Source organism: Capricornis sumatraensis, chromosome 2 (assembly GCF_032405125.1).
Source record: "Capricornis sumatraensis isolate serow.1 chromosome 2, serow.2, whole genome shotgun sequence".
Taxonomy (NCBI): domain Eukaryota; kingdom Metazoa; phylum Chordata; class Mammalia; order Artiodactyla; family Bovidae; genus Capricornis; species Capricornis sumatraensis.
The window spans coordinates 49,692,095-49,717,321 of record NC_091070.1 but is presented as its reverse complement, the minus strand read 5'-3'; the positions used below and the strand labels follow the sequence as shown (position 1 = coordinate 49,717,321).

Genomic DNA, 25,227 nt, shown 5'->3' with positions numbered 1-25,227 from the left:
AAGAACAAGTGTGTGTGTGTATATATATATATATATCATATTAAAAAAAAGGGATTCATTAAAAATGTCCAAGTTCAGTTTTAGGGAGTTTTGCCAACCCAAAAGAGCTCACCTAGAATGCTATCTGATCCATTGATGGGAGGAGTGTGTGAGGCAGCAACATAAGGTGAACTGCTGGTACTGGCACGGTGGAAGCTGGACATTGGTGGAAGACTTGTGTTTATGTCTGTTGGTGAAACTGAGTGTGGAGGATAACTCTAAAGAAACAAGAAAAGAGATATGATCTATTAAATACATTTTCTCAATAATAAGCACATATAACTGGGCAACTGCTATAGTAGCTTATAAAGAACATCATAAATTAGTCGCTGAAGACACCTACTATTGTCATTTACTTTTTTCAAAAGGCATGAAGTAAGTATTTCAACATTCAGAAGTTTTGGCAGAATCAAATCTTACACTTGTAATCCAAAAAGAAACACAAGTAAGGACAAAGTGTTGCTGCACCCTAGTCATGTGTTATGGCCTACCAAGCGGTCATGTGAATGAAGGCTGCCGTAACTACTGGATTGAGACATGTGGGAAGTGGAGGTCCCCAGAATTCCACCAAAACCAGGCTGGCTCATCCCATTTGATGAACTCCAAAGGTCAGAAGAATTGTGGGTCCCATCTAAGACAAAAAAGAGAAATATAGAACTTTCCTTAGCCAAAATTTTTTCTTTTATTTTGATGATACAAAAAAAATTCAAAGGGTACTCTCTAGATATGTCTTTCCTCCTCTTTTCAATCTAGTCTTCCATATAGCTTTCTTCCCTCCAAACTGTACAGTTACTATTTTAAATGAAGGAATAAAGCTTTACAGTTGGGGAGGGGGGGAAGAAATCTAAACTGTAGTAGGCAGGTCATTATAAAAATCCTCACAAGATCTGAATTCTTATCAGGGAGGATATTACAAATCCAAAATTTGGGGAGAGGCTGGATTATACTTTTGCATAATGGAATATCCATAAATATACAAAAAAGTTCTTAATCTATAACAAGCAATGTATATTTTATCAAACATTCTCAAACTAGAATAAAGAAGTTTCTCTTATAGAGAACCTAAGTAATTGATAATGACTCTATTATAGTTAGCCTTCCAATGAAGTGTGCTGGCAATGATTTCACTCACCAATATAAAGTCAAGGAACTATTTATGTAGCAATTTATTGCTCCCTATAGTCTAAAATCACAGAAGATCAAAAAAAAATGATTTGCTAGACATGAACTAAAAGAAGTACAACACTTTTTCTCTCTTAAAAGTCTTAATTCTGTTCTATGATATTCACCTTCTTATTTGCACTGATAATTCTAAGAGTGTTATGAATCTGTCATTTAAACAAGAAACTAAAATTGTTAATAGCTTTTATACATTTAAAAATCCTAAAAAAAGAAAGAGCAGCTCTACTCACTTTTTTCAACTGAAGTCCTTTTCAAATTCAATTAATACTAGACGAACACGCTAGTGCTTTGCTGAATAATTCAACTACATTGCACTCAACAATAATTAGCAATAGAAAATTTTAAAATTAAATTTTAACTTGCTTCAGCCAAACATATCTAGATAAAAATGTCTGAACTTCTATATAGATATTCTCTTTCTTCACAACTTAAAAATATTAGCTAATTTTGACAACTAGTTGGTAGTACTTACCTTGCATAAAGAAAGTGCTAGCAAACATACTGGTTGGTGGCTTGGGAGATGGATAACTAGGAGATTCACGGTTGAAGTCATCTGAATTTGGGGATGGTGCATATACCTTAAAATTAAACAGGAAATTTAATTAAAATGTAAATTACTCTCACACCACTTATGTAAAATGAGTGCTACACTTCTGGAAGGGCCTAAAAAGGCCTATCTCATATCTAAAAAGGCCTATGACAAATTCAAAGAAACTGCTTAAATCCCTTGGATACTATCTACACGTTTGTTTTTAGCTGGTTACTAGAGAAAAAAAAACATTCTAAATATCCCCGGAATGAATCTTTGTGTAACAATTATACCAAGTGACTGAACAAAGTCTCAAGTGTTGACTCTGCTCACAAAACATAAATTCATATAGGCTCATGATTCAAAACCTAGTGGAAACAACAGTCTTTTGAATATAACATGAAATAAAATTTGGGTTCATAAAATTCATTCTTTCCACTGTTAAAAGAGTTATCAAAATCAAAATGAGCTAGATTAAATGTTATTATTCTTTACTATTATTAAAAGTTAACTGTGAAAAGCACAATGTAATTGTTCAGGAACTTCCTGAACTTAGTAGGGTTGGCTAAAGTCTGAGCAGTTTTAGTTCTTTAATTTCTAGTAATTTTTCAACTCTGGCACAGCTTTCAGAAAAATCTCATTTAATCTGTCAGAGCAGTATTAATTTCCTTTGGTAAACCTCTGCTTCAGATAAGCAAAGTATAAACATTTTGAATTGGCAAATGGCCAACATTGTCATTTCTCTGAAAAACTAAATGGGCAGCCAAATAACTATAATGATCAAAACATGATCAAACCATTCTTATGACGACTACTGAAATCAAGAACAGACAGGTAACACTTAAGGTGATGATGATCTGTAAAAGTGAACCAGGAATCCAGAATGGAAAGGAGTCCTATTTTGAGAAGAGGATGAAACATTTCTTTTGTTTAGTCTGATAAGGGTACATCTATTTAATTTTTAGCCCCAAATAAAAATTCAAAGTGTTCACTTAATGTGGAAAAAGCAATTAGCTCAGTAAAATTACGGGAGCATGTGTGAAAAAAGCATACACATTTATTTCATTTCATTTATATTCATTTATTCTTTCTCTGAGACATTAACTAACTGCAAAGATTTCTGGCAAATTATCTAACCGTCTGAAACTCCATTTCCTCATTTGTAAGACAGTGCTAACAGTACCTGCATTGAGGGTTAGATTGATGGGAAGATCAGATGAGATAGCACATACAAAACATTTAGTGAATCTCTGGCAGTCCAGTGGTTAGGACTCTGCATACTCACTGCTGAAGGCCCAGGATTGATCTTTGGTCAGGGAACTAAAATCCCACAAGCCACACAGTATGGCCAACAAACAAACAAACAAAAAATCCTGCCTGGATTCCTCAAGATAGCTAAGGGACTCAGAAAGTTCTAAAATGTTTAGCAGGTAAGCACTCGCTAAGTATTAGCTAACAATATCATCTTTCTAATTCTTAGAGGCGTAGTTATACTGCTACATATTGTCCCTGTTCAGTACTAAACTACTTCTTACAGTTTTTGTTCAATATCATCCTTACATGTACAGTTCACTCTAAATAAAAGGTTGAAAAGTTCATTTTTAGTCTTCTTGCTAGCCATGCTATTACTAGCACAGGTGTGTCTTTTTAATGAACTGGCATTCAGCTTAGTTTCCTTCTTCTTATATGCCAGAGGGAAAAACACACATTTGTGGTACCTGACAAGTTGGGGATAAGATATATTTCTAAGAAATACCCATAAAGGATTCTAGATAGGAGAGTATACATTACACATATTAAACATTTTTCTATGCTTAATGTGCTACTACATAAAGAGCTATTATGTAAAGAAAGAGTTAGGAAGAAAGAATTGGGTATACACAAATGTATTTGCAATGTATGAGGCGTTATCAGGAAAGGAATTTTGTACTTTTTTCTTTTAATCCAGTTTCAGCATCTAAATTTAGCTTTAGCTAGATATCCTCTGTCCCCTTTATATATAGATTATCCCAAACTAGGCTGAAACCACAAATAACAAAAACAGAGTATATCCACAGATGTAGAAAAAATACAAATGAGAGTAAAATTTAGAAGACACAGTTAGAACATGCTTTTTCATAAATGCTTATCTGCTATGTATACCATCACTGACCTGAAAGTATAAAATATAAAATTCTCTAATTCTATCTAGGCTAGAGGTTAAAACTATGTAAATCTCACAATGATAACTATGAAAAACTCCAGTTTTGATGTGTCATTTCACAAAAAAAACTCTATTCAGTCTGTCAGTTTAAATTTCTATATAATCTCTCAATATATATTTATCTTTATTCTTATTTAATTCACTGTATTCCATAAGGTAAACTTAGACTTCAAAAAATTTTAAACGTATGTAATTATAAAAGCAAAGAAAGGGATAAACCTGACTTTACTGATTTACAAATCGCTGTAAATAAAGGAGAATAGGCTGATGAGATAATGGTTATTGGTAACTATCATGGAAAGCAACAAAACCAAGATAAACCACACAAAGCAGAAGAGGCTTGCCTACTCATACATAAAACTTTTGAAGCTGTATTGGGAACACAGGGCTTATTTTGGAGTCAAAGTTTTTTTTAATGTTGTTATTGTTGTTCAGTTGCTAAGTTTTTAATGTTAGTCTTTATAGACTTCCAAAAAATAAATGGGCTTTTAAAGAATAGATCTTATAAGTGAAAATGGTAAAGACTCTAAAAATACTATAAGGTTATCATTTATTTACTAACATAAATTCAAAGTTTTTATCATAAGATGTTTTGAAAATCATGGTTCTAAAAGAGGCCCATCTAACAGCATTTCTAACACAGGCCAAAAAACTTTACTTTTGGTATCCTAACTGTGGCTTGCAGAAACATAGATGCAATGTTATGAAGCAGCAGTTGTGCCAGTTTCGATTTTTCAGATCAAAGAGTTCTTGCGGCAAAGCACAACTGATGTGGTCTTAAAGACTTTATTAACTCCAGATGTAGGGAAATAGTCAGCCAATTCCACAAAAAGAGCAAGTCTCTTTCAGTTACAATCAGTACTGGCCGCAAATGAAAACCAGACTGCTTATGTCATCTGATCACCTGCACACAGATGCCAGTTTTTCTCTAGTTAATGATCTAATCATACATTTTAATCTTAAGTATGATTTTGTATCACAACAAACAATCTTAAAATTAAGAAAAAGAAATATGTGTGCTTAAGCTGATTAAAAATCTACCAGGAGTCACACTATTTTAAAGAGGAATAGGAAAAGTATAATTAAGTAATTTTAGATGTTCTATTGAAATGTGGTCATTGGAAATTTTCTTTAAAATTCTAGTCTCCATTTCAGAATGTCAGGCTCAAAGGTGCTATCATGGGAATGTCCTTCTTACTCAGGTACTTACATATTTTCTCCTCTAGGAATGGCAATGAGAGAAATTTTTGAGTCTTGTGTGAATAGAACCATAACATTTATCCAGAATTAAATGAATGTAACTGAAAATCTAACAAGATACTTCCCTTTCATTGTTAAGACTGGCTGAAAAGAATAAATTCACGGTAATATCTTTACTGTCCTCATTCCATCAACCAAATTTACTTAAGAGTGACAGAGTACTTCGAGCATGAATATTTACATTACCCTATACGATGATTACACAATTATCCTTGGAATGTCTTAGCTCAAACAACCAATTGGAGTCAAGTTAGCAAAAACAGTTCTTTTTTCCTGTTTGGATGATTCAGTTTGGTCATATGGATCATCCCAATTCAGGGCAGTCCACTCTCTGTTTAGCTTTAGAGGCTGGAGTTGTGCACTGTGTTCTTACTTCAGAGCATTCTTCTTGTAATTAATATTAGAAACATCTCTGCAAGGCAGAAAGGCATCTTTTTCTTACAGTTACTCAGAAAAGATGCAAAAGAGTGGAAGTTTTTGCTAAAAAGATAGTTTTCCTTTTTATCTTGTCACATCCAGTGATGAGTTAAAAGATGATACCATTTCCTATGCTTTTAAAAATAGATCCAAAACCTATGTGGTAGCTGGTATCTTTAAATGTTTTAAGTGATGAGGAGATGAATTGGGAATTTTCTTTAGAATGTGAGAATAGCTAGCTATATATGTTAATGAGAGGAAAGCTTTAGACAAGCACTGTTCATTAAGTTTCAGTGATGATGGAAATGTTCCATATCTGAAAAGATGGTAATGTATGTAGGTCTGTACAATACAGTAGCTACTCGTTACATCTGAATACTGAACACTTGAGATGTGGATAGTACAACTGAGGAACTGAATTTAAAATTTTAATTTAAATAGTCATTGTGGCTACTGGTTACTACTGAACAATATAGGATGAAATCACTTTTCCTTACCCAGCAGTTTAAAATTACATAAACTATTTTGAAAGAAATATTCTAGGAGCCTCATAAACTCCAAAGCCTATGAAAGCCCAAACTCGCAAACATTTTGGGAATACCTTTATCTAATTTGGAAAGAAGACAGAGAAGCTTATCAATATTTCTGAACATGCACTAACACAGAAATTATTACCAACATTTCATTATGTTTAGGCTCCTATTAGCACTTTTGTCAAGATGGTTTTACTAGCAGTTCTCTTTAAGTTCTAATATGTTAAATACCATTAAAACAGTTTAATGTTAAGATTAAACTTCCAATGTTTGAAAAGTTTATGCTAACAGCAGAAATCATCTCCAGCAAAATCTTTATCAACTTACCAAAATAGCAAAGCAAAACAAAATTAATTGGCTAACTTACCCTATCATCATAATTTTAAAATAAAAATGTAATATTATATTCAGGAAAACTACACTTAATTTATCTTATATTTTAATAACTATATTTTGTATTAAGCAATAAAAATTTTATAAGATCTAGCTGAGTATCTAAAATCTGAAAACAAACAAAAAAATCAAAACAGTCTAGGTCACTGGGAAAAAAGAAAACCTCAACCCAACTCAAACTCTAGCTTTAAAAACTGTAATTAAACCACTGGGCCATCAGAAAAAACTGGGCACATTTAAGGGTCAACCCTCAAAAACTAAGAAAGAAAAACTAGGTAAATATTATAAGAAGTTTTTAGTTACTGTTGATCAACCTATGAAGTCCCATACCCAGTAATATACCCAAAGTTTCCTTCTAATTCTGTATTTTGAGGGATCTGAATTTAGTAAAAAGAGGTTGTTTTAAAACAAGTAAGTAAAATTTTTGCTTTAGTAATTGGATTCAATGATAAGAGTGGTAGAAATTAAGAAAGAAATTTTAAAAAAATGATTTAATATTCATTTTTCTGATCATTTTGGATCCACTGTTTCCTCTGCATACTGACCTTATGTATAAACTCAGACAAAGAGCATATCTTTAACATAAATTTTAAAATCTTAAAGTTCCTGAAATTCAGGTCTTCCCACTTTCTTGGTTCTTTCTTTCATCTAAATTAAAACAAGTATAACCTCAATGAAGAAGACATTAAAAAAAGTACACAAAACAGCAATTTAAGAATTTCCTAAAATCCAAGAATATTTAAACAAATGACAAATTTGATAAATATCTCAATATTTTTAGTATTTTAATATTACATAAAAGTATCAAACTTTGCCATAAAGTCCAATCTACTACTTAAGTTTTTATGGTAATAATTCCAAACCTAAGGTGCGGGGGATATATATATGTAGTTCCAGTACTATATACTGTAAGAACTGAAACCAAAAAGCATCATAAAGCAAAAGAAAGTAGAACTAACTCAGGGACACATAAGCTATCTATGGAAGATTCTTTTCATCTAATTAGTTAGCCTAATAAAATAACATGAAATTTCTGTAAAAAGCATACACGTTTATATTTTCAAAGCATCATCAATAAAAGGATCAATATCTTTCCAATAATCAAATTCTTTCCAAGAATTTCCAGAGGATGTTTAGGGGTGAAATACTGTAAAATTTCCTTTCTAACAACAAGAAAAAAAATTCTAGTTTTCAGTACAAAGTAGCTTAAAATCAATTACTACTTCCACTGTCTAAAAAGTATAGTTGAGTAACAGCGGTTTTCAAATGTGAGAATTTCTTCTTAGGTAAGTCAAACACATTTTAATCAATCAAGTTAACATCACTAGGTTTGTCTCATCAGTTCTTTATTGTAACCAGTATCATTTTTACAATAGGTACAATTTTTTTCCCTAAGAGATAGGCCATGAAATTTTTAAGGGACTGGGTTTGAAATTCACATGCTAGGAAGATATACTGAACACATCAATGACTGTCACTTCTCAGCTATCTACATTTAAAAAATATTTAGACCTTAACAATAAAGCACCTGATCCCTTTCTTTAACATGTTCATGAGCTAGTGGAAAAGGACATAAATTTCTTTAAAACATTAACAAACCTGACCAGTGACAACATACTCTCCTGGCAGGGGTTTTAGTTTTAACTTCCTGTTATTTGTGCTCACTTGAATTAAAAAATAAAAAAAAAAAGATCTTCTTGGATTCATACCTAGAATACAGTCTCAGATAATCTTGGTAAAGGGGGAAAAAAAAAAAATCAAAGCAGATGGAAGCTAAACTTGTCATTAAGTTTAGAGCTTAATGTCTCTAAGCATTGTAACTTTAGAGAATTCTTAAATGACTTCATGTTTTCCTCATCATACAAATGTAGATTTAACTCTACTGGGTCCACAGATAGCCTGGAAATTTGAATTAATTTAATTAAACTTTCCTCTCTCATGTTAATTAGCAGTAAATCCCCAAAAGAGCAGAACTGTGGCTTTATATGGTCTCATACTGGTTTCTGTGCTTTTATCAACTGAAAATGTTTATTTGAAAAATAAGTCTTAGAAGTATTCATAAGGCAATTTTAGCTCCATGCTACTCTAATTCTTATGAAAATATAAATTATGTGGGGAGGCAGGTGCCAAAACCATGGCTAAACCAATTTTCAATACTATGAGTTCTATTAGCAGAGATCTGCTAATTTCCTGCATTTAAAATCATATCTAGGATAAAGTTCAGTTTTAAAAGAAACTAGTAAAAAGCTGCTTGACAGACTATATCAACTAGCATTCATAAAACTGTAAATCTGATCAAATATGTGAAACATATTTATTTGTAAGAATAGCCTACTACTTTTCTCAGTGACATTTTCTTTCCAATGTAGTACTTTGATATGACCAATAGTAAGGATTAGTGAGATCTGGCTCTCTGCTATGGAGACCAGTTTACTTGTCCTTGGATAACAGAAGAGGAAAAGTTGCTCCTGGGAGAGAGACCTGGGTTCAGGTCTAGCCTCAAAGCTTACTAATGGGGGAGGGGGAGGGGAAGGTTAGACAAGTTACTTAGCTACTCAGCACCTCATTTTCCTCACTTATAAAAGGAGGCTAGTAACAGCTAAATGACAGAGTGGTTGGGAGAATTAAATGAGGTAAACATAAAGTCCCCAGCAGAGCTCCTGAAAGAAAGTAGTTAGTTCCTGTCTCTTCTTCCCCAGATTTCATACAAAGAAGCTGAATGTTCAAAATGTGTTTCTAAGCTTTGGTTTTAAAACTTGGATTTCTGTGTTGTCGCTAAAAGATTAAAATAATTCCCTGATATAATGAAAAGAGCATCATGTCTGTACTTGCTGCAATTTTTGTACCTGGAACACTTTGTAGCATCTTTAGTTCAAGGTCTAGAAAATGGAGGCTGATCAGATCAAAGGAAGGCTAAAACTCCAGAATACCAAGGCGAAGAGAGCAGGAATCCTCTCTTCCCCAAACTTTCCTTTCTTTACCTCTACCATTCTCTACCTTTCTGAATGAAGGACATAATTTAGTCATATCTATGAGAAAACTGACTGCAGGGCCTCAAAAACCCATTATTTTTTCTTGCTATTTTTCAAAGTTCAGAAAACAGATAATATCCAAAGTGATTTTAAGTCCCCTATTTATCATGAACACATATTAATGTCTTACAGCATGGTATATAATACTTCTACACAAAAATTCTATATGATACAGAACATTAACCTTTTCTCTTTTCAAACAGTGAGGAAGATAGGGTTAACATTTTTGCCTTTTCTGCACAAAGATGCTCAAGCCTCTTATATTTCCAGCAATACAATATGGCCACATAATCTTAAATATACCAAAATATGAAAAGGCTCTCCTCTGATTAATCTAGCATTTTTCCTAGAGTCTGTTCAGTCTATTTATTAAATTATCCCAAGCATCCTTAAATATAGGGAATTAGTTTGAAAATGTAAAAATAAGAATCAGAAAAAGAGGAAAGTATTTTCCTGAAGCCCAGTATCACTCAGGATTTTTCACTCTATCACTGTAATATCCAAAAAAGGATTTAAAAAATAAAATCAATGTGAACTTACTAGCATTTCAAAATATTAATGTCCTATCATCTTAAAATAAATTGATAAAATGGAGTTATTAATAAAAAGTGGGCTTAAACTTAACTGGCTCATAATGAGAATTATATAAAAAAATTTCATAACTCAAGTGAAGAAATATTATTTCAGACTCTGGCAATATTAAAGTGCTAGCTTTTATTGTAAAGCATTGATGGGTAGACATTTCCCAATATATAAAAAGACAAGATTTTTAACACAGTCTTTGGATAATAAATTTTATACTATATGATTTCCTTATTGAGTAATAATAATAATAAATAAATAAATTAGATGTGGTAAAAATAAAATACAGAGAGGAAAATACATATAAGAAAGACTAAGGCCTTATGATAGAGAGGACTAAGAAAATATACCATTTTTTATGCATTTTTTAAGAACACAGAAGTCACCTTTGACCCATATCAAACACAGGCTATCAACTTTCAGGCTACACTTCTCTAACATACCAGCCATGTTATCCACCGTAAGCCTGGAAATACTTAATACGATCAAAGCTGTTACTCACCCCCGCAATGTAGAACAAAGAGAAATGCTGTAATAGAGTGATCTGTGCTCGCAAAAGAATAAACTCTAAACTCAATTTGAGTTATAGTCTATCTGCTTCAGGGGTCCTGCATAATTAATTTTATTAAACTCATACACATACACCATTTTCAAACAGACGATTTTACTTAAAATTGGACATAGAAAAATATTTTCATACTTGAAAGACAGTTGGCAAGGAAATTATATAGACATCAAATTATTTCACCTATACTATGCATCTAAATATACCTCTTACATTCTCCAAAGTTCTGTTTATATGGGTAGTGTGGACACATACTTTGTAACGAATTTATGAAATTTTGGCTTGACTGTCATCTGTTAAGAAAGCTTACTCAAAAGTTAAGAACCAAATGCTAACAAAGTCCAAACAGGCCTTACCAAAGCAGTCAGAGAATGAAAAAGTACTTTCTTTAGTTCTCATGTACCATGGTTAAAGCCATATGCTACTTTAAAACATTTTCAAGTGGTAAAAAGGAAAGGCCAAACATAAATGTGATTAATTTTTTGGTAACTTCAAAGATTAACACTGAAAATGTCTACATTAATGACAAAAAAAATCACTAAAGTCATTTATGTATTTAATAAAACACTTGAGATCAAACATTGTTTTGGGATGACTAAGGAGGAAAAAACTGAATTCCTGACATAAACTCAAGATTGTTATTCACTAATAACATTTTTATGTTTATCAACTATCTTATAAAGATAACTTCTACTGAATATTACAGACAAGTTTACTTTCTTTTTAGAATATACAAATCCTCTGACTTAAAGATACTGCTTGTGGAAACAGTATACTATATAATTAACACTGAGAAATTAAAAAGCAGAAGTTTTACTTAGCAACACAGAAAGATGTTATTTTAAAACACTGAAGCATGTTGCTATAAATTGGCTAGAAATAAATTCTTTGGAAGATGTACAAATGCATTCTTTGAAAAATAGTGATTTATTTTATGAATCTGTACAGGGTCAAAATTCTAGTCTGATTGGAAACAGATGGTATCTGAGTAAAGTCAGGCTCTGGACCCGAAACTCCAAACAGGAAATACGGACCTCACTAGCTGACTGCTTCCCTAATCATTCCCAGAGCTTCATACTTGTTATTTTTATGAATATCCAAGATGACTTTCATCTTTCCCTGCTATCTACAAAGCATCAAGCAATCTTCCCTTTTTCTCTGTGTTAAATGTGTATTTTACATACAAATTATATGTTTACAACATAAGAAAACATTGAAACTAATGTAGCTGAAGCTCACTGCTAGTAAAGACATCAGGCATTAACAATAATATAAAAAATAAACTTGAATTTGTCAGATATTATTTTAAAAATAAAAGAAACTATTGTAACTGTGTCAAAGACAACTTTCTAACCTTACTTACAAAGAAACATACTGTTGTTAACTAGTGTAGAAAATGATAAAAACAAAACCTCACAGGTTTTAGTAAAAAGTAATTAATCTACCCTGCTTTCCCTTAAACAAGCCACTAAGAAGCTATCTGAACAAAGAAAAAGACTTACCGTTTTCCCATTGTAGTAATACATCAAAGAACTGCTGCCCATTCCAGGGACAGGATAGGCACAATACATGTTGATTTTGAAAATGTCACTATTTGCAGCTACTACACACAGCTTCTCTCCAACACATACATCCACACAGCCCAACAGAGTTAAGTCTTCAGCACTATGCATCCACACATGGATCTACTCAAAAGGAACTTATGCAAAATAGGACTGAACCAACTCACAGAGCAGAGAGGGAGGGTTTATGCTGTAAGTAATCTCTTCAAATCTCTATCAAGTTCTTGCATGGGTGGTGGACACCGATAAAACAAATTTTGGAATTTTAAAAAATACAAGTCACAAGTGCTAAATAATAAAAAGCTATATAATGTCTTGGAGGCATACAGACCAAGGAATTATTAATATTGTCATATTATGGTATATATGTCTCTCTCAAAGAAAGGCAAACTGACAGATATGCTAATCTGTTTTTAGTTTTAATTAAATTAGAGCACTTCTAGCAGGGAAACCTAGCTTGCTACACTTCTAAAGACATTACCATCTGGCATGGCCTAAAGTTGCTTCCAACTTTGATAAACCATGATCAAGCAATCAGGATTTGCAAACACTGAATCATGTGTAACAAGAAGGATCTAAACAGTTAAGCCATCCACAGAGTCACTTCCTGGAGAAAGCAGACCTGTCATCCAAGTACCTCTCAACTAGCTAGAACCATGATTTTTTATGTTATAAGAATTATATGGAAAAAATTTGAGAGGAACACATTTCATGAAAAAGCTCATTCCAACAATTCAAAAAATTACCTCAAAAATAAATGATCTGTTTGTAATACATAAATATTTAATACAGGTTTTCAGTTCTAAAGCTCCTTAAATTCCTCACTCATAATACCATAGAAAAGTTTATAATGGATTACACTGTTCTAGGATATGTACGAAGCAACTGAATAATTAAAAAGAAAAAAAAAAACCAAGATTTTGTTTTTCCTTACATAAAAAGATGAAAGGCTGGTATGTATACACAAAATGTTCACTGTTGCTAATAAACTAAAACAGATTTCTCAGAAGTCTTTCCTCCAAGTTTACTATCATTCTTAACTAATATTTAATATATTCAAACTTTTACGCTAATGCTCAAATTTCTCAAAAAGGAAAAATAATCAGTGCGGTAATAAATGTCTCATAGATTTAAAAAAAATTCATTATACTTAGAAGTCAAAAGGTCTTAGACTTTTTTTTTTGGTAAATACTTTGTTTCTTACACACAAACATATCTTGTTATTTAAAAAGTTTTCAATTTGTCTTTTGGTGTGCACTCTAACCCAGAAAAACAGAATAACAACTTTTCTTTCCTCTCATGTTGCTGGCCCCCATCCCCTCCATCAAAACCTCTTTGTACTATCTTTTCTCCCTGAGCCTCGGAGGTTCTCCCAGAACTGTGTTAATCAGAGCAGGGCTCACAAGCTGCAAAAAGGGAACACATCACTTTTTTCAAGGCACCTTTCATGAAGCAGAATTCCTCTAAAGGAATATTCCAGAAATATTTTGTGAGGGACTGCCAAACTCTCCACTGTTATGAAAAATATTGATCAAAATGTAACAATAAAACCGAGTAAGAGAATAAGCCCAGCTAAGTTCATAATGTTTTAAAAGCTGATGGTGTCAGAATAACAATAAAACCTCCCTACACTCTCCAGATATAGAAAAGGCTAAGCAGCAGCTGCAAAAGAACATCACTGTACAACAGACCATTAAAATGCCAGTCTGCAGAGTGGTCTGTAACTTCCTCCCTCCTGAGAGACCACAAAGACTCATTTCAGTCCTCAGAGAGCTGTGTAAAAAGCGTTGACTTACAATTAACAATGTCATGCCTTAAAACCATTCAAGTAAATTTTCGTCTTTTATAGACATAGTCTCTCTCTGACAGAGCTTAAAAAAAAAAAAAAGGACAATCAACCATCCAAAATAAAATTTCCTTTTTTCCCCTGAATGATTAAAAATGGAAAAAAAACCTATTCTTAACTAGAAATGTAGAGAACTGGGGCAAAGGGGGAGCCACAAGGCTTCAACAGTCTCTTCCTACAACCAGTGCTCCAAACAGAAAACTTACATCGATTAAAAAAAAAAAAACAAATCCACTTATGGTAGTTAGGCTCATTTCTTTGGGGCTTGCCAAAAAAGAGAGACAGTACTATGATGTTTGTTAAACAAACAGCATAATAATAAACCCAACTATGCAATCTTTGCTATTAAAGCACATTGAAAATTTGAGTATTTCATTAACAGTTCCTTTATTTTAGAGGCAACTATAAGGTATTCTGAAAGCAGAAACAAATATCTAAGTTAAAAAAGATCAGAGTAAAGGTCAGATAGTATAATACTCTTTTGCTGGTCTAAAGCAGTTTATTAAGAACTGGCTAAGATCTGTTGTTAAATATGAAACCTAAAGGTTGAAACATAATAGTTTCTAAGCAGAGCTGAGTAATTATTTTTTTGCTTCTAACTGAAATTTTCATTCTTCCTCTCAAAAACACTGATACAAAATTCATACATATATTAAATTAACCCCCCCACAACACAATCACTCCTATATACTACTGTCTAAATTGAGAGTGGATGTAGAAACTTGAGAAAAGAGAGACAAGGTGGGAGTTTACATACATATGGCATTAAATTTATTCCTCAAAAACAGCAAATCATCAAGAAAGCTGGCAGTAATTTAAATAAAATGTTCCTGTATTTTACTTGTATGCTATGGTAAGGTCTTCTAACTTTGCTACTCCAAAATATTATCTTTTTGAAGTCTGCCTCACCCAAAGGAAACTAAAACTGGTTGATGGAGACAGTCATTTTTCTTATCACAATTACAAATTATCTTCCATGATAAAGTCCTTTGTTGCTTCCTCAAAAATATTTCTTGAAAAAAATCTAATTTAATCTATGTAACAGCTGCAGCACAATTTTTTCCTAAGCAGAATCATATTACAGGAAAAAATGCATATAGATGGATCAAGTGCTGCTCTAGTCAATGCAGTTGTTTAATCTTTGCCTGTTTTTTTTTTGAAGGAATATGTCAAGGGTTAATCCTATGACTCAGTCTGACAAAACGAGTCAGCTGGAGACAGGGTTACTTTTTAAACCTGATTTCAGACAGACGTGCAGTCTGCACAGGAGCTCTGAACTGTCTTATTTCCACCCACAATTCTATGTAATCACTTATGTGTTCTTCTAAGATTATGTGACTCAACATTCATACTACCAAGGCCAACAATCTAAAAAAAAAAAAAAATACCAACTTTTATAGCAAAACAGGCATTACTATACACACTGGCAACATGATTAATGAAAATGTCAGAGAACCTTGAAAAAAATATGACTTGGAGCCATACATCTTTTATTAGCAAACTGATGATTCCTGGTTTGAGGATTTCTGCATTTCACTTTTAAATACACTTCCCCACCCTCAGTAGTTCAGGATGTGATGTTTATTTACCATTCCAACAATCATCAAGTACAGACCTAAACTAGATAAGAAAAAGCTATTATGTGTTTTGCCTATGCAATTTACTTCTTCCCTGAAGATTTAGGGAAAAATGTTTCCAAAAAACCTACTAGGTAGAGACTTTCTGGCAACATCAGATTAAAATCCAGGCCTCCCTCCACTTCCTTCTTATTTTTATGTTGACTGGGAAATAAATCTTCCTTAGAGAGCTATGCAAAATCTCCTGGGATTACACACCCAATATTTTAACTTATTTTATTAGCTCTTCTTTATCCCTGATATTCCCGATCACTATAACTCTCAAATCTGTTTGTTAAACTATCCACAGCAAGAATGTTTTCAGAGTGACCTAAAATTCTAAAAAGTTTTTAAGCAAAATTTTCAATTTAACTTTATCACATATCTTGAAAATTAATTAATTAATAAAGGCCAGCCAGTGGTCAATCTTACTGCATACTTTTCTAATACAAGCAGGCAACATTCCAGTGTAATGAAAGGCCAGAAGATCTGGTGAGAAAAGTAAATTGAAAACCCACTCACAGGATTCCTCATGAAAAGTCTCAACATTATTTCTAAGGGAATTAATTCCTGGAAAACAAGACTTCCAGAGTGAAAAACAAAGCCAAACAAAGTTTACAAGTGAATAATTCCACAGATGAACTCAATATACTCCTGCTTTATGAAAACTCAGCAAAATACTAATACATTATTGGCTGTAAGGAAGGTGGGGGGTGGGGTGAAGACAGGTTTAAAAGGACAATAAATAGGAGAATCTACAAGTGGGCAGATACAAAAGCAAAACACCCTTCCCTAGTGTCTCCTCTTTCTTATTTAGCATGTAGAAAGATGACTGGTGAATGAATGCTTTCTCCTAAATGTGCAGTATTTCAGCTGGCCTGGTTAACTAAATCGGATGCCAAATCAGGTATCAGAAGAGTCCACGCTTTTTTATATCTGAACATTATATTGCAAATTTTTCTAGTATATGCTGTTTTGTAAATAAAATGATTCCCAAGGGTCAGGACATTGGTCTCTGGCTTTTTCTAATGCCCTCACAATATAGAAAATTTACTTTTGCAAAAAACAAAGAACATAAAACTCTAGTGAAATAATGCATCTCTTTCAGACCAATCCACTGACAATCAGTACCTATTATTTAAATATAATAATGCTATTTATCTGGAATCATATAATGCCTCTTCTAATTCAGTAATATTACTCTCATCTTGCTGGTGCTAATCAATCAGTAAAAAGGCTCCTAAATATTGTCTTTCCACTGTATGAAAAGATTAAACATCAAAGACCTGATTTTGTGATCTTTCCTCAGATGACATTTTCAAACGTTTGTTTCAATTATGACTTAATTTTGAGTACCTAAATCTCAGTCAAACCAATCACCAGTTATAGTTACATTACAGATTGATCTGAGTACTGGTACACAGTTTACTTGGATATTGGTTGGATGTGAGAAGCAACTGACACACACACATACACCAACTTCTCAGAGCGGAGTAAAATTCATGCTATAGTTCACAAATCACATCATCTGTCTCAGACACAGAACATCAGATTTCTGACCATCTCTTTACAAAAATCTCTAACATTGGGTATTAGAAATGCGTAATGATTAACAAAATAGAAAACACTTATATGTATAACCAATGTAAACGATCAGCTATATAAACTGTGCTTATAGGGCAAAAGAACACTTGTTTAATTCCTCTTTTGACAACCATATGACCAAAATGAGGATGTGTAAAAGAGAGCTATACCTCCTGGAAGAGAAAAGCAAACACATGTCTTTTTGAGCTAAATAAATAGTATCCCTCAGTTTAACATGAACAGAACAGATCATGCAAAGCTTCTAAAAGGCAATCCCTAAATACCTTTCAACAAGACAGAACTATACTAGTGAGAATATGTAAAACTTAAAGCAAACTGCATGTTTCCTTTGATCATGAACTCATTATGAAAAAGCAGTTTTCTTTGAAAAATTAAAAGTGGGGAGTCCCCCTACCTAGTAATCCTGCATCTCTTGGCTGTTCATTTCTTTCCCCACAGGAACTGCAGTTTGTCACTTCTCATTTACCAATTGAAATAACATGGTAAGAGAATCATTAACCATGTTGCAACTTGGTAATTTTCCTGCAGATGGCTCTATAATCACAGCACTGCCTAGCACTGCCTAATGACGTGTGTGAGGGTAAAAAAAAAAAAAAAAAAAAATTGAGGAGAGTATCCTGGTTTTAAAATTCTTTAATAAACCAGCACTTCTGAAGCACTTTCAAGACTGGGACAGGGTACTGCAGCACTACTGACTTGTCAGGTAACAACAAAATAAAACTAGGAGCAAATAAAGCTATTGTTTTAAACCATAAACAATTTGATTTTGGGTCCAGTTAGCTCTCCATTAAGGAAAGTGCTACCTTTTTTTTTGGTTTCTTCTTTGACCTGTGTAATTTTTTTCTTCTGAGCAGGAATGCACCAGTTCCTTTCAATTTATGAGAAATGGAACAGTACCATGATAGTCTAGTCTAGTCTATTTTAAATTGATTTTTAAAGAGACCAGAAGTAACTTCTGCATCTTAGCCCAGAGCCATTTCAAGAATCTGCAACTGGAAACTTTAAGTAACTTATACATTAAGTTATTTCTGGCCCCTAATCTCTGTTTTGTTCCAATAAAAATTCTTGCTAGTGGTAGTAATTTTTAAATACTTCATAACTCTAATTAGTTAAGTACTGAGAATCTACCAAATCACTCTGCCTCATATATTGAATGATTAAGTACAGTTCATTTTGGCTATACTCACTGGAAGAAATTATGCAGACTCTGAATTTATGAAAAGATCTATCCTAAAAATAACAATTTCTTACCACTAAATTCTGGTGACCATTCTCAACAAAAACCAAACAATACTTCAGTGTGAAAATACATCTGAGGAGGGTATAATAAACAGGGGAGGAGATGGGAGATGGTATCAGTTCAAAGCAAAATGAATTAAAAGTTTCAGTAATGCTTAGAATGCTTCACCGGTAAAGGCAATACACCATCCCAACAAGTGGCCCTTACCAGAAAGATTGAGAACCAGTCACAAAACTTTGAAAGAAAAAAATGCAGTAAGCTACTCGCTCTATATATCTTCATCACAAGCACGTACAGAAGGGCAGACTAACTCTCCCTGCCAATTATTAGTCCTCTGTAACATGAGATAGGCTCATGTTAGGGTCCAGACACTGAGTCATACCATATGATGGGAAAGAGCACTGGACTGGGAGTCAGAAGACAGGGACTTAGGTTTTAGCTCTGCCTCTGAGGAGGCATGAGAGCATACTCGAGGTCACTGAATTTCCCTGAGTCTAAGTTTCCATTTCTGGAAAACTCAGGCGTTAAACTGGGCCAAAGATTTCCTAGCCATTTCACCACCAATAAAACCTTTTATTATCTACTCCACCCCAAAGCACTGAATTCTTATTTTGAAAGATTTTTTTTTCTCCAAAACTTTTTTTTCTTGAGTTATAATAAATATTTTTCCCTGTTTAAAAAAAAAAAAACCATGGAACTTCCATTCAGAACTTCTGATTAAAATGAAGCATTGCCATGCTGGGATGAAAGAATTTTGGTGAAAGAAATCTGATGTTTTCAACAGCATGGATAATTTATTTCAGTAAGTTACACAATTCGTTAGGTTTTCGAAAGATTTACAACTTCTATTATTAACTTTGAAAACTCAGATTAAGACTCACTGGCATAGACGATAACTAATGTTAACACACCAATTTTAAATTGTATTTTTATAATCATACCTTTGAGTGGCACAGTTAAAAGCCTACAGTCTCACATAAAATGAAAGACTGATCAGGAAGGGAATCAAAAAACATTACAACTTCTAAATTCTAATCTAAGAATCCAAATGCTTTTTGTCTTCTAATAACATTTATACACTTGCAAATAAATTATCTTTACAAGGGGTTTATATATTTCCACTGTCTAATAATATTTTCATTTAATTAAGGACTTTGGTTTTACAGTGATAAGAGATGCTCCTGGGAGAATTTTGAACAGAAGGATATCATCTGACTTAAATGTTAAAAGGATTGGCCTGTGCTAAAAAAAAAAAACAAAAAATGATTTAAGGAAAACTGGGAGGCCAGTCGGCAAGTGCGTGTGTGCTTAGTTGCTCAGTCGTGTCTGACTTTTTGCGACCCCATGGACTGTAGCCTGCCAGGCTCCTCTGTCCACGGAATTTTCTTTTGCCTTTCTCCAGGCAAGAATACTGGAGTGGGTTTCCATTTCCTCCTCCACGGGATCTCCCCAACCCAAGGATCAAACACAGGTCTCCTGCACCTCCTACACTGGCAGGTAAATTTTTCACCACTGAGCTACCTGGGAAGCCCCACTTGGGAAAATGCTTCCTTAATTCAGCAAAGAGATAAAAGTGATTTGGATAATGAAGACAGCAACAGGTGGTAAGAAATGATCATTCCTGAAGCTAATTTTAGTATGGGAAAATAACAACTGTTTTACTTTTATATCAATGAAACTGTAACTTTTTTTCCTTAAGAGAAAGGTTTCCTGTATTATGGTTTTCCATAGTGATCTGTCATATGAAGATCATGATCATGCATTGTTAATTACATCAGTCCTTGCACACTGCAGAGTTAATAGCTGAATTACTGGTAATTTACCATTTGGGGCACAAATTTATTCCTATTATTTTGTGTCACTAGGAGTTAACTGCACAACTGAGGGAAAGTGAAAGTCGCTCACTCTGATTCTTTGAGACCCCACAGACTATACAGTCCATGAAATTCTCCAGACCAGAATACTGGAGTGGGTAGCCCTTCCCTTCTCCAGGGGATCTTCCCAACCCAGGGATCAAGCCCAGGTCTCCTGCATTGCAGGCAGATCCTTTACCAGCTGAACCGCAAGGAAAGCCCAAGAATACTGGAGTGGGTAGCCTATCCCTTCTCCAGGGGATCTTCCCAACTCAGGAACTGAATCGGGGTCTCCTGCTTTGCAGGCGGATTCTTTACCAACTGAGCAATAGGGAACCCCTAACTGAGGGAAAAAAGTAGGACAAATAGTTCAGTGTTTTGTACCAAAAAAGCAAGTTAACTTATTTTTGATGCTCTGAATAGTCAGAGTAGGAGGAAGCTGAAAGGTACAGCTTGGAGCAGAAAGTCGTTAACAGATGATGTTCCCTGTTATAGATAACATAAAATAATTGCTTCACAGTATTTATTTTTATCCTCTTAATTTAATTCAAAAAGCATGTCCTGGATACTCCACTACATTCCCAGAGGGTAATAATTTCTCAAATGAAATAAATTTTAAAGTTAGCTTATTTCCAAAGGTCAAAGTTATCTTTTGACTATAAGCATCTTGAAGACAGAGTATGAGATCCATGGTTTATTGTTACTTAAATATCTAAAGCCTAGAATAATTTTTAATTCACGAAAAGCACTCTATAGTCATTAACTTTAATAGAATGAATTCACTTGAATGAATGAATCTGCATGAATTAAATTTCTCAGTGGAGATTTACTAAACACATTCCACTCTAGTAGCAATGAATTTCTAATTCTCATTCAAATAACTGATTTTAAAAATTTATAAGTATGTTGAAAAGATATTGATAGATTTATTTCAAATAATGTCAAGTTTTACACTTAAAAAATTATCAAGTTGAAGTCAGAAAATTTGAGCTTTATTCAGTTCACTACAGTTGCTGAGTCGTGTCCGACCCTTTGCAACCCCATGGACTGCAGCACGCCAGGGTTCTCTGTCCATCACCAACTCCCAGAGACTGCTCAAACTCATGTCCATCGAGTCAGTGATGCCATCCAACTATCTCATCCTCTGTCGTCCCCTTCTCCTCCTGCCTTAAGTTTTATTACTTATTAATTATTTATTATTAACACTAGCCATCAAAAAACTAAAAAACAAATAAGAACCATAAATATTCACTTAAATTTATAGAAGTTAACAACAAAAAAGTTAGTTTTCTAGTCATCTGAGTAAAGATTCTCAAGTTTTGAATGTAGCTTTTACGTTTAGAGAGAGACACGTCTCGTTTGAACGCTGTTTCACAAGCACAGGTGGGTTCAAACTGATTCTCAAGCTGCCAGGAACTACCTTTTTAGCTTTGGGTTCTATGAGGAAGTTGAACCAGGATAAAAAATATGGCGACTGGGGACATGTATATGTAAGTTCAAGGAAAAAATTATAGTAGTTTATATCAAAGTTAAATTACTTTTTGAACTCAACTGTTTCAAATAAACATTTAATAATATATCTCTACATGGACTTGTTTTTGATGCCAAAAACTATTCTGTATATTACCTAAAATTACATTTAAATTCTAGACAAATTATGACATCATAGCACCTACTTTATATATGAAGGTTCTTCAACTATCCTAGTCAGGTACATTTTAGGGCAAATAACCGTCCTGGAAAGTCTGTATGTGCCCAGGAACTTAAGCAAATGATGACAGGACTAATGAGTATCAAGTAACGATCTAAAAGCAAACAAAGAAAAAAAACGGTATATGTCTAAAAAAATACTTAACTTTATTTTCTCTTTGGGTCTGCATTTCATAGGAAGTAGATTTATGAAGGTAAGATTATATCTACTCTAGGCATATACTTATGTTCTTTAATGCTGCTGCTGCTGCTGCTACTGCTGCGAAGTCTCGTCAGTCGTGTCCGACTCTGTGCGACCCCAGAGATGGCAGCCCACCAGGCTCCCCCGTCCCTGGGATTCTCCAGGCAAGAACACTGGAGTGGGTTGCCATTTCCTTCTCCAGTGCATGAAAGTGAAAAGTCAAAGTGAAGTCGTTCAATCGTGTCCAACTCTTCACGACCCCATGGACTGCAGCCTACCAGGCTCCTCCATCCATGGGATTCTCCAGGCAAGAGTACTGGAGTGGGGTGCCATTGGGGTTCGCACATCATAGTTGTGGCCAAATATGGTTCGCCACCTGATTTTACAAGTGAAGTTTTAGTTTCTAAATTTTGGTTGTGTAAAATTTCCAGAAACAACTTCTAGAACCAAATTATTTTTGAAAATTAATAAAATATTCCCATATTATAGATATATAATTCAGTTCAGTCAGTCATTCAGTCATGTCCGATTCTTAGTGACCCCATGGACTGCAGCATGCCAGGCTTCCCTGTCCATCACCAACTCCTGGAGCTTGTTCAAACTCATGTCCATATAGTCAGTGATGCCATCCAATGATCTCATCCTCTGTCATCCCCTTCTCCCATATTGGGTTATATATTTAATTAAACGCAGGTAATTAAAAAACCCCCAAACTTTGAAGGGCTAACCCTTTAAAATTTGTTTAGGGACTTTCCTGATGTCCAGTGGTTAGGAATCTGCCTTCCAGTGGAGGGGAATGTGGATTCAATCCCTGATTGGGGAACTAAGATCCCACAAGTCTTGAGGTAACTAAGCCTGGAATCTGCAATTAGGGAGGTGCCCACATTGCCCCAGTGAAGACTCAGCACAGTCAAAATTTTAAAAAATATTATTCCATTTAAAATTTGTTCAATGAATACAAACACAGGGGCAGCGTGGGTCGGGGGGTGGAGAATAAGAAAACTATCCTGGAGCTAGCAGTGTTTTAAAAATTCTTAGAAGTCTAACTATGAACTTATCTATACAGTATACATTACATTCCTTGAAATTATTTAAAAAATTTTTATTCACTTATTTTGCTGTGCTGGGCTTTACTGGGGTGGCTTCTCTTGCTGCAGAGCACAGGCTCTAAACATGCAAGCGTCAGCAATTGTGGCACACAGGCTCAGCAGTTGTGGCTCATGGGTTCTAGTCGTGTGGGCTTCAATAGTTATGGTGCAGGGACCAGCTGCTCCTCAACATGTGGAATCTCGCCAGACCGGGAGTCAAACCCATATCCCCTGCAAGGGCAGGTAGATCCCTGTCAACTGCACCACCAGGGAAGTCCTACAGTTCTTGAAATTATTATAGGAGTACAGTAAATGACTTTTCAAACTAAAATCATCACTAGTTAAACAAAAGGAATATTAGTGATGGCAAATTTCATGTCATCAAATTATTTAGGATGTAAATATCTTCCTTAACTTAGAATAAAATCTAGAGCCCTAAACATCCCCAGTGATAAAATCTAGAACTTCTGAATTTATACCTTGTTTCCTATACTTGAAGAAATAATCCTGTATTTTATTAGATTAAAAAAACAAAACCAAAAAAAACTTTATGGTTCTACTGATGCTGAATGACACATCAGTGGGCTTAAAAATCTAAAAGCATTTATAGAATTCAACCACATATCCTTTAGGGCCTTCCCTGGTGGCTCAGATGGTAGAGAAGCTGCCTGAAATACAGGAAACCCAGGTTCAAACCCTGGGTCGGGAAGATCCCTTGGAGAAGGAAATGGCAATTCATTTCAGTATTCTTGCCTGGAAAATCTCATGGACAGAGGAGCCTGGAGGACTACAGTTCACAGGGTCACAATGAGTCAGACACGAATGAGCAACTAATACTTTACACTTTAAAAGCCATACAAATCTCTTTCTCTCTCAAACACACACTGAGTCCTATCTTACATCTGGTTTGTAATATCTCAAAAATCTAAAATATAGCAGCTGAGGAGTTCAATAAATTGCAAAAGCTGGTGAAATTCAGCATGTTCTTTCTTTACAAAGAAAGGTCAGAAAACAACAAATATCAATGTGGCTGTACCATCACATCAGTACAAACAACTGGATCACTGGAGTCACTAGCTAGTAAATTTTCATTCTCTTTTTTTTAATTTAAAATCATATCAAATATGGGCTGGCATGTCACAAAAATGAACATCTTAGAAATATGGTTTAAAAGCCCATTATCTACACTGATACAAGTCTGACACTGTTCTGAACAGTAGTTACTGTCAGTATAAACAGTGGCTATTTCTTCTCACTAATGTATGAAGAAAATCTTTCATTCAATGACTAAACCGAATATAAGTTTGGAATAGATTACAGAACCATTCCCTTTAGATACTAAGATTTTTCTGCTCGAAGGATCTATAAGGTCAGAGAATCAGCCACTTGAAAATTTTATATAGAGGTAGCCTTCAAATAGAGACAGATTATCTAACAGTCTGAAATAAGACTCTTAAGTACCTAGTTGTATATCCTACAGGATTGTCAGCTAAAGGAGCTAAGCAAACAGCTATTCCAACACGTGTTCAGAAACTGGAGTGTTCACTTTATGAAGTTCAGCTGAAGCTGGTGCTGCCTGTAAATACTATTTATTCTAGAATCACTAGGATTCTTGCTAGTTCGGACTCGATCAACTGTCTATAAAAACACTGTTACTCTAGCTTCCTAGTGACTTCCAGAGAACATTCTCTTTGGAAGAATAGTACTTGCTGCTCATCTCACTATTTTTGTGGATAGACTGGAGGTAACAACATCTCTGTAGTTCTCTAACTCTTGATCTTTTTCTTACTG

General features: G+C 34.1%; 1 protein-coding gene across 2 annotated transcripts in view; it reads right to left on the bottom strand.

Annotated features, from left to right (window-relative positions):
- Positions 1-25,227, bottom strand: part of TCF12 (transcription factor 12) — a 388,964-nt gene that overhangs the window by 51,148 nt on the left and 312,589 nt on the right. For both annotated transcript variants that reach the window (XM_068964717.1, XM_068964719.1), the window contains exons 9-11: positions 1,694-1,799; positions 531-670; positions 113-257 (exon numbers count right to left, since the gene is read on the bottom strand). In XM_068964717.1, the coding sequence (XP_068820818.1) occupies positions 113-257; positions 531-670; positions 1,694-1,799 (391 nt within the window). The remainder of the gene's footprint in view (positions 1-112; positions 258-530; positions 671-1,693; positions 1,800-25,227) is intronic.